Source organism: Poecilia latipinna, unplaced genomic scaffold, assembly GCF_001443285.1.
Source record: "Poecilia latipinna isolate Pla-1442-1.1 unplaced genomic scaffold, P_latipinna-1.0 Scaffold797, whole genome shotgun sequence".
Lineage (NCBI taxonomy): Eukaryota > Metazoa > Chordata > Actinopteri > Cyprinodontiformes > Poeciliidae > Poecilia > Poecilia latipinna.
In genome coordinates, this window is record NW_015113413.1 from 556879 (window position 1) to 567249 (window position 10371).

Below are 10371 nucleotides of genomic sequence, written 5' to 3' on the forward strand. Positions count from 1 at the left end.
TGAATTTCTTGGAGAGTTTGATGAAAATTCTGTGCTGTTGGCTGTAACAGGAGGAACAGATTGTCCTCACAACGTGGATTCCTCCACAGCTCGTATTCTTCTTCAATGTTAAATTTGGGATAGAAATATCAGTGCATCATCCTGATAAATAATATATGTGGAAGAAAAGACAGCCTACTGTTTTTTTTCTTTACTTACATGTATCAATATTTTCAGTTGTATTTGTGAATACAGTCTTGGTATTCAAAGGAACCCCTTTATAACCTCTTCTGTTCTTTGCCCATTATGCTCATTAGAAGTTCTCTCAGATAACTGGAAATGCTATCACATTTTTGTGAAAAATACAAGGAAAAGTATATACTGAGTATTACACTGAAAAAAGATAAACGTTTGACAGCATAAAACCTCTGGAGTGTTAAATCAGACTTTGGGTACAATAAATTGTTACAAACTTCAAATTTGTTCTTATCCTTGGAAAAACTCATTACATAAAATTCTCCCCTCGTCACCATTTACACATCTTTGACCAATTTATTTTTATTTTCTGTCAGATTAAGCAACAGAAACAAAATATGTCTGGAAGCATCATCCTGTGGGATGCTTTTATCCCAGGAAAGACAGGGAAGTTTTCAGCAAACCAAAATATACAGCAAGATGGAATATTTGAGATCAGTTTATAGTTATGTGTTAAAATGGCAAAGTCAAAGTCCAGACCTAAATCTAATAGAGAATCTATGGCAACTAGATGGAGTTTGAATTATTTTCCAATGTGATCTGAATACAAATCAAGGTAACACTTTTCAGTTTTTTTCTGATAAAACTATAAAGAAAACCATGAATCATTTTCCCTTATCTGCATAATTCTTCACTAGTTTTTGTTGATCAGTTACCAACAAAATACAAAAAAAAGGTGATTAAGTTCAAGCAGAAAGACACTTTTCTTTAGCATGGCAGTCCATGTTTAGTTAGTTTAGTAGGATAGATGAAATCTGATTGTTTGGTTCTTCTAAATGAACTTTAAAACACCAAAGGAATCAAATATTTGCGCCATGATATGGTGGATGTTTTAACATTTATTAAAGAAAAAATGTGTTCAGTGTTGCATCCCCAGGATTACTTCTTAAAATGCTGCATTTCTGTGTACTTTTATTTTACCACTATTTTTTCATATTATTCCACAAATCAATTTTGGGTCTCCAGATATTTCATGAGGCAGAAATAAAGGCATGCATTGTTAAAGATAACGTCAAGCTAGTTTAAAAAATAAGTATTTTCCAGGAAAGAACCCTCTAAAACACCAGTGACTCAACCACTACCAGTTCCTCCAGTTCTGCTGTGGACCCTGACTTTAACCTCTATGTGAAGGGAGGGAGAGAAAAATAACTCCACCTATGGAAACTGTGAGATATACCATAAACATGTTATTCCCATCGGACGCTTGTGATGAAAGCAGCAGAGAAGAAACAACAGACACAAGTAGAACCAATAAAGTCTTTTATCCATTTTTCAATAAAAAATACATTCATACAGAAACTATTTTACAAAACAATTTCAAATGAAAAAAATCTTGTTATGCCATAAAACAAACAAAAATAGAGCCTCATATTTTCCATGTTTATCCAATATTTTTGTTTTAATTCTAGCTAAAGACAGGGTATATTTGCAAGTCTTTGAAAAGTTGAGAGAAAGAAATTACAGGTAAATAACAATTTCATTAAAATTATACGGGCAACATGATGACAATTCAAGTGTCCAGAGCATTTCACATCTATAAAGTTGTTTTTTTTTTCTTCTTGAAAAATGACAGGCCACACGTGTAGGCGCTATTGAAGCCATCTGATAATGTGCATTGCTCAATCTTAATTTTTCTCCCATGACAAAAAAAGTTTCACAAACAAATGAAAACAAAAATGGAGTGCATCTATTTTACAGTAATTCTTCAGCCTTTTATGGGTTTTATTTAGAAATGACTCACTGCGCTTGCTTTTGGTCCCATTCCCGTTAAAATATATGCTTTCTTACAAAATGGCCTTTTTAAACAACAAATGCATAATTGCATCTTTTGACATTTCTCAGTGTAAAAAAAGAAGCATTACCAACTGATTTTTTATTAATCTACAACAGGTTAACCTGCAAAAAGGTTATCACAAGGCTACCTGTGATGCCAACTGATATGGAGATACAAACGAATTATGTTCATTTTTAACACTTTGTTTTATGTCTTCATAATCCAGGAGGAAATATTTTGTCTCAGTTGGCAAATGGGGATTAAACGACCTCAAAAAATACCTTTAACTTAGGCTTGAATGTGCAAGTGAAGTTGGTTTCAGTCTTCAGACAGAAACCCGTTGACCTGAAGCACAGCTGAACTGGTTAGACTGGTCTTGGTACCGTTTAGTCAGATTAAGGGTTGTTTGAACTGGGACTGAGGAAAAATACTGACTCACGTTGAGAGCAAAGCGAGACAAAACATACATAATAACAGACTCGTGATTAAGACTGCTGTCATCGTCTCATACCACATCTATTATTCCAGAGAACACATCGACTATTACAAACGGCCCTGATGTGTTTGCTGTAAATGCTATCCCCTCACTGCTTATGCGACCAAATGCACATCTCACGAGAACATGTTTCCAAGGCTCTGTACCTTTAACAGCAGCTTACAGTTTATCTGCAGTGCATCCACATCGTCTTATACTACATAGTAGTAAACCACTATAAAGGTGATTTTTTTTCTCCCAGAGGCTCCACAACTCTGTCTCAAATTGGAATCATTTAGAATATGATTTGTTCTGATGTATTCAAGGAAAAGAAGTGACAGATATGGAAAAGCGGCAGTCATTGTGAAGCTGATATCATAGTATTTTTTGTAGGTTTTCTTTTTACTGTTCAAAAGTTTGGAGGAAACAAAAGAAAGGTGCAAGTGTATGGATAAGAGCCTTTGTAAAGCTATTCAGTAAACGCACTATTGCATTAGCAATGGCCGTTTGGTGCGCGTATGTGTGAGGGAGTGATCTTTTTAACAGGACAAGGCCACTTACATAAGGCATCAGTAAGGTCAACAGTGCATTTACAGACAGAACAAAAGAGAAAAGCAAATGTGAGGGAAAAGGAACAAAATAAAAACCCTCAACCAAGACAGTTGCTAAGCAATAGTGGTATCCCCAATTTCTTAAAATAACAAAAAAACCAAGACTGCCTTATGTTTTTTACAATAGTATGATGCCGAGTAACATGAAAGTAGCTGCACTTGAATGGAATTTTGTTGTCCTCTACGCACACAAGTGAGCAACACATCCCCAGATCCCATGCAACGGCTGCTAAAATGGTCATAAGTGTTAGTGTACAATAGTTTTTTTGTTTGTTTTTGTCTTTTTGGATACAAGGCTTACACAATGGACAACAAAATGAGCTTTATAACGTGTATGTTGTGAGACAGGCCACGTAATACATTGCACATTTAATAGCTGCACTAAACAAAACAACCTCCCAAGTTCAGACAGGGAGCTGTAATTCCACCTCCAGGCAGACAGGGGTCGTCCTTTGGACAAAGAAACCAGAAAAACAAAAGGAATCGACTCCAGCAAACAACCCCTCACTCCCTGCCTTAGCGAACAGACCAACACAGACAGAATTCTTTGCTTGCATTCATTCTTACATCAGGTCATCCTCTTGCCCCTTTTCCTCCCTTCCCTCCCCAACAAGAAAACCGTGGTTGTATAACATCCCCCCTTTCATGTCATTCACTCGCAAGCTCCAGCCACTCCATAAAGCCAGCACAGGCATCCAGTCACAGGCACTCAGAGTCCCATGTGTACAGGCAAACACACCGTCAGTGGAGGAACAGCACCCCCACTCCTGAAGTCCCATAATCTTCCAGGAAAAACAGAAAAACAAAAGAAAAGCATTTAACACCATACAGAAGAGTCTCTTTCCATAAACTCCAGCCAAGATCTTTCCCATCTTCTCTTTTCACCCCCTGCTCCTCTGTAAAAGCCTTTTAAGAGCAATCACCACAGCGAGGTGTTGGAGGCACAAAGTATGGTGCAAATAATAGCCTGTGTTGCTTCATGTCTTTCCACTGACTGGAACACAGCGGTGTCCCTGTTAATGCTCCCCGGATACACCGGCCTTGCTGATTCCCAACTGGTCGGGACAATCAACCAGACTCATCCCTCAGAGCTCTCAACATGGAGGCCATCTTAGATGTGCCTCTTCATGTGCAGCGCCAGGTGGTCCGAACGGGAGAAACACCTAGTAGAGAGAGAAATAAAACTCACTTTAAAAATGACAAATATTTAAAATATTTCCATTGTTGTCCCATTATAGTTAGCATAACAAGTTTTGGATAATTTATTTTTACTCTACTAAAAAATCCTGCATATATATTTTAAAAGCATCAAGAAAAAAATTTGACTACAATGAAATGTTTTAAATTGTCAAATTATTTTGATGGTTCCGGTTATAAACAGCTGAGTCAGCTGGGATTAGCATCTAAAATCTAAACTTTAGAAATGCATATTTTGCGTAACCTTAAATTTAACTGCAAACTTTATTTTCTTTTAATCCCAATGAATGGGTTCTGTGCAAAAAAAAAAAAAAAACATTTGCTGAACTGCAAAGAATGGAAAAGCAACTTTTGGGATCCAACCAGCTCTAATGATTTAAACTATTTCCAATCCAATATTTGCTTTCAGGAAACTTCTTGAACTTGACAAGAAGTTCAAGAAGTTCAGCTTTCCTTTACTCCACTTCTTAGAACCCGTTATTACAAGCAACCTTTGGTTCTCTATGTTAATGAAGGAGTGTTTAGCAGAAAAGGCAACAAGACAAAGACTGTTTGATTCATGGTGTCTTAAAGGTAAAATACATCCATGAAAGATGAAAAACAAGATCTCACCTGTCGCAGTGATTGCATTTAAATGGCTTTGCTCCAGTGTGCTTCCTGAAGTGTCGGGTTAGTTCATCACTTCGTGCAAAGCGCCAGTCACAGCCCTCCCATGAACACCTGTAGGGCTTCTCACCTGAAAAAAATAAAAGTCAAAATAAGGTCAAATACAAACATTCATAAAAGAGGTTCCGTGTCAATGAGTTCAAAGGTTCTTGCATAACTCTTGGGAGTTTCATGAATAAATAATAATTGCATGTTCCTGGTTTAGTATTTGTAAGTGAATACATCTGAAATGTGAGCCAATATTTACTGTACATGAGCTGATAAAACGCTGATTTCTGGGAAAGTATGATCCCTAAGTGGACTGGGCTGACTACTGTAAGCTGAGGAGAAAAACAACCTTGTAAGACTCGGGATCTGTGGTATGCAGCTGCACAGAGCTGCTTGAGTGGAAGGCTTATGTAATAGAGGGGAGCTGTTCAAGGAAAAAAAAAGAAAAAAACAGAGTCCGTTTCTAAAGGCTATGAGGGTTCTTAACCATAAGCCCAGCGCGGTTGGAGAGAGACGATCAGAATGCGACTTCCTTTGCTAATAGGCGGCACAGCTGTAAACAGCCTGGCAGAGGTCAGAGGTGACGAGGGAAACCGCTAACATCTGAACCCCCTACAAAACACTGCAAATGTCAGCTTCCCATAATTAAACGCCATCTCTCTGTGACTTTATTTTTAAATTGAATGCATACGACCAAGTTTCTGAGTCTTTTCCCATGGTGAAATCTGAGAACTGATGATTTGTTTTCAGGATCCACATCCTCTGGGTCCCGCTTGGTCACAAAAGGACATCCCTCCCCCCTCTCATCTCTCCCCTCCCTTCTGCACCAAGTCACGTTTCACTGTGTGAATTAGGTCACAGTTGAGGGCATTCCTTCTGAAAAACTATTCAAACTATGTGGGAGTATTTGAGCAAGAATTTTGTATTGAATGGTTTCATTGTTGAGTGTATTTACCTGTGTGTGTGCGCTGGTGTGCTTTGAGGTGCGAGCTCTTGGTGTACACCTTCCTGCATCCGTTGAAGTGGCACCTGTGCACCCGCCTCCTTCCGTCAGGCGACGTTTCCCCGCTGGTCATCCCTGACCTCTCCACTGACCTCTCTGTGCCCCCAGTCCTTATTTTCCCCGGTGAGTTTAGCACTGTCTGTATCCCACTCCACACCTGGGCCACAGAGCCTTCCTTGCTGAGCTCAGGAGATGAGGGCGGCGTGCTGATGATGGCAGAGCCCAAGTCTTCTCCGCTGTCACCCAGCATGTCAGTCAAAGAGCCAGAGGAGAAGTCAAGGGTCGGGGAGAGCTCCTCCGAGCTGTCCGAGGCCTCGCTGCTGGCGTCGGAGTTGAAACCGCCGACGTCAAGAGGCTGGATGTCGTGACTGTCCACCTCCTCCTTGATGTGGCCGCTCTTTGGGTCCGCCTCATTTGACTTGTCCCCGCAGGCGAGCATGAGCTTGCTCCACAGGTCCTCCTGGTTATCAAACTTGAGGTCAGTGGCCGAGACATAGGGCTCGCTCTGGAGGTACCTTTCCAGCTCCAGGCATGTCTGCGTGGAGAGAGGACAAGATAGCAATGAGTTTGCTGGTGCAAAGAACCTAAAGGCTTGTAATAGAATACTTCTGCTGAGCTGGAAAATCCCTAAAATGACCAAAACTCATGTTTATTTTTACAGGAAACTCTGGTGTCCTCCTGTGTTGTGCTTTTTCTCTCTTAGCAGCAGCAGGAGGAAGAAATGCGCTGAGGCAATGCTACAGGTTACACTTCCTCTCTGCTTGCAGGAATGAGACAAGACGCAATGTCCTATGCAGAAGTGCACTCTCAGGGTGCCCTCTGAGGCTGTATCAGGGAGGATTACAAGCACCACGTATCGTCCTGAGAGCATGCAAGAACAAGGTGCTCTTGCCCGTAAACGCATGCACTGTGGTGCAAGCGCGCAAAGATGTGTGTGTGTGTGTAGGCGCGTGCCAAGGTTGGTCATGAAATTTACATATGCTACAGAGCCGCCCCCTCGTTGAGTTAGAGAAGTGCTTGTAGATCTTTTAAATCCATCAATTATTTAGCATAATGTGGATTTAATAATGCATTTGGAGGCATCGCTAGAAATAACATAGCACACAGGGGACTGGGAGGAGGGAGGTCTGGTTCGTGGTGGTCCATAAAGAGCCTGGCATGAATACTGCAAGAGCCGCTCTGGATTGAAGGCTCATTTCTTTCTTTTTTTTTTGCAAAAAGGAAGTGAGAGAGCACTTCCTTAACCCTGTGCAGCTCGAGAGCGCAGGCCAGAAGTGGCATCTGCTTACAGGCAGTTTCTAGTGATGGGGCACATTTCAGTTTTCATTCAAACGCTGCTGTGGTGGAACTCAGTAAAATGATTCTGTCTCATACTTGGACGGAAAAATTGTGACTGAGTCCAAGCAAATTGAGAACTTGGTTAGAATTTCATAGAAAATTAATTATAGCTATTAGAAACAATGAGGGAGAGACAGAGATGGGAGCTGGCTGTTCTTCTTGATCTGCTCTCATCGGTTATCAAAAAGCCAAATAATGAAGAATCTTTTCATTCACTTTTTTCCATATTGACTGACTGCATCAAAAATAAGATCTCTCAACAATTTAGGCCTGTGCATGTATCAACCACTAGCATGATATTTGATACACTTTCAGCATTTTCAAAAATCTCAACTTGGTATCTATTAGGAAAATATTTATCTGTGTCAACTGAGAGGAGAGCATCCTTTCTTTGGTTGATTTTTAACATACAAAGTGCACTGAAATAGGCAAAGAAATGGTCAAACATATTTTTGTGTAGCCAACTTAAGTGATATTACTTTTAAAAACTAAACTAAGACTACTGTGGATTTTACAATGGTACAGATGTGATTTACATTTATCTGGTTTCAAACAACCTACACATATAGACCTATAAAGAATAAACTAAGTTTAAATGACAGACATGGTTGGAGTAACTTAGAAAGGGAAACGAATGAACTGAATTCAAATGGCGCCACCAAGGGAATATAAAGGACAGCCATGGCTAATGATAGAAACTCACTGGCCTCTGGGTCTCTAGCGACGAACTAATGGGAGTTTTCCTGGCTGATTCTAATTTCCTGTAATGACCAATTCTGATTCCCCCCTAAAGACTATCTAATACAAACAAATATGCTGCAGGTTTGCTGATAGAAGTGGTAGTTTCAAAAAGCCAAAATCAATGAACACATGAAATCAATGAATTGATTTCATTCATTCATTCATTCATTCATTCATTCATGTCATTGATTTTATTTTGATTTCATGCATTTTATGGAATCAGACATATGTCTCTAACTTTATCCTGGTGTTTACTGAGGTGATTTTGTTGGTTAATATATTTTTAAAATGTAAATTGTAAAATTTCATGCATTTTTTCAACAGGGGAATAAGAAACTTAATGAAGTATCAGTTGATAGTGAATGTTAACATGTTTTCTTCTTTAGTCCTTCATTGAACCATTTTTCAATGTCTATCACTTGTCACTCACTCGTGGCCCCTCCCTCCCTCAAATGACACCAGGATCACATATTTACCTCAACATTTATTGCACATACAGTTTTTAATTTGTAAACAGCACATTTTGCCTTAAAAAGCCAAATGTTAATTTGCTGATTTTGGGAATATACACAAAATATTAACTAAATGAAGATTAGGTTTTTCAAAGGAGGATTGTATATTTTCTTTTTTTTTTATTTGACTTAGATTTCAAACTCCCTGATTTGTTTCTGATATGCCAGCTAAAGATGACCAGTGGTGCCCGTTACAAACTTTGTGGATGCGCCCCTGTCCCTGTCAGCAGCGCTGGACAAATCCCAAGCGAGCTTTAAATGCCTGAGAGAGCGACTTGGAGCAAGGAGCGTGCAAAGGGTCTGATAAACGGAGAGACTGAAAAAAGGAGAGCAAAGCTGAATCATTTCATGTTCCAACAACGTGAACAAGACGAGACTTTCTCCAGCCTGAAACTCCAACGGGTCCGCCTGGCCGAGCCACACTGGAGCAAAAACAGCCTCCGCTGTCATTCCCTCTCAACCTGTCACTCTTATGTGTGTTTGCCAGTATGTGTGTGAGTGCTGTGTGTGTACGCGTGCGGGTGAGAGAGAGAGATAGAAAGAGAGAGAGAAAGAGACAGAACGCGAGAGAAGGAAAGAAGGCGTAACAGGAGGAGGAGATACGCGCAAAGACTCACGGCTCGCCATTCAGCCGTTTTATCTGCAGCTCGGCGTGTTTTCATTATGTTGCATGCCGATGAGTCAAAATCGTCTACATGAATATTTGCATGAGCAAAACCGCAGCAGGAAAACATAAAGCATGGTGCAACAGAGCAAGAACACAGCAAACGTGCAAATCATTCGGATTATTTCTGCTACGTTGCACTTAACAGAGGGTATGACGGTTTGAAAAGTTTTGTTATTCGTTTTTTTATTATTTTTTACAGCCATGTAAACCTATAAAAGAAAATTGCTTTTTTTATTATTTTGCTCAGTTAAAGTGCAGCGCCTCTAAGGGAACTTGCATGACTTCCCTAAAACCGCCTACTTTTAACAGAGACAGGCAGCTGTCACCGCAAAACACGCTTTCCACAAATCTAATTACGCACATTCCCTGCGCTCCTCGTTAAGCAGTTACGCAGCCGCGGGTTGTGTTGTCTCCTTACCTGCTGCCAGTACTCTTCCAGCGACGGTAAAGCAGAAAAGTATCCCGTGTCGTGCACAATCTGGAGCTCCTGGAAGATGCTGCACATCGGAATGACATCCATTTCCTTCCCGAGTCTCAGCCGAAACAAGAAGCGAAGTGAAGCGTGTGAAAAAGAAGAAGAAGAAGAAGAATGCTGTATTTGGAAAGAAGCTGGGCTCTCTGCTGTATGTGCATGTATGACAGCCTGGAATAGACGCGCACTTCACTGCTGGCTCTCTAAGCGTGTGACGCACCGAGGAGCGCTCCACACTGAACTCACTCAAAAGTCTGTCAGCGCACTGTAAACTTCCCCCCCGATTCAAAATTACAGACCAACTCCCCCCATGTGATTACATTACGTTTTGAACGGGAACCAATCGGAGTGCGGAGCGCACGGCCCGCCTACAACCAGCGCCTGACCAATGCAGTCGGATCTGGCGCAGCCCTCAGTGGTGTGGTTGGTGCGCTATTTTTAGAGCGCTATATAAGCAGCAGCAAAATGAGGAAGTGGAGTTTAGTAGCGATTCAAAATTTTGAGCTGCTGGTGGCTTGGAGCGGCACTGAGTAGCGGCTGCTTCTGCCTTTTAATAGAGTCATTTAAATATGTTTTTATCACCCGATATGACACTCATGCGTCCTCTTGCGATCCTCCCACAGTGTGTGTGTGTGTGTTTGTGTATATATATATATATATATATATATATATATATATATATATATATATATA

The 10371-nt window shown here is 40.5% G+C and overlaps 1 protein-coding gene across 1 annotated transcript; it reads right to left on the reverse strand.

Moving 5' to 3' along the window:
• Positions 1-3877: 3877 nt before the first annotated feature.
• Positions 3878-9973, reverse strand: LOC106956213 (Krueppel-like factor 6). Its single transcript, XM_015046912.1, has 4 exons — positions 9625-9973; positions 5901-6483; positions 4904-5027; positions 3878-4257 (listed from the first exon to the last, which is right to left on the reverse strand). The coding sequence occupies exons 1-4, from the start codon at positions 9724-9726 to the stop codon at positions 4206-4208; spliced, it is 861 nt and encodes a 286-aa protein (XP_014902398.1). The 5' UTR covers positions 9727-9973; the 3' UTR covers positions 3878-4205.
• Between the last annotated feature and the right edge of the window lie 398 nt (positions 9974-10371).

Bases quoted from the DNA above. Each gene is read 5' to 3' on its own strand.
- LOC106956213 (XM_015046912.1), bottom strand. From the start codon at position 9,726: ATGGATGTCATTCCGATGTGCAGCATCTTCCAGGAGCTCCAGATTGTG. The intron at 5,028-5,900 runs GTAAATACACTC...TATTTTTTTCAG, and splicing joins ACACCAGCGCACACACACAG to GTGAGAAGCCCTACAGGTGT. The intron at 4,258-4,903 runs GTGAGATCTTGT...TCTCTCTACTAG, and splicing joins AAATGCAATCACTGCGACAG to GTGTTTCTCCCGTTCGGACC.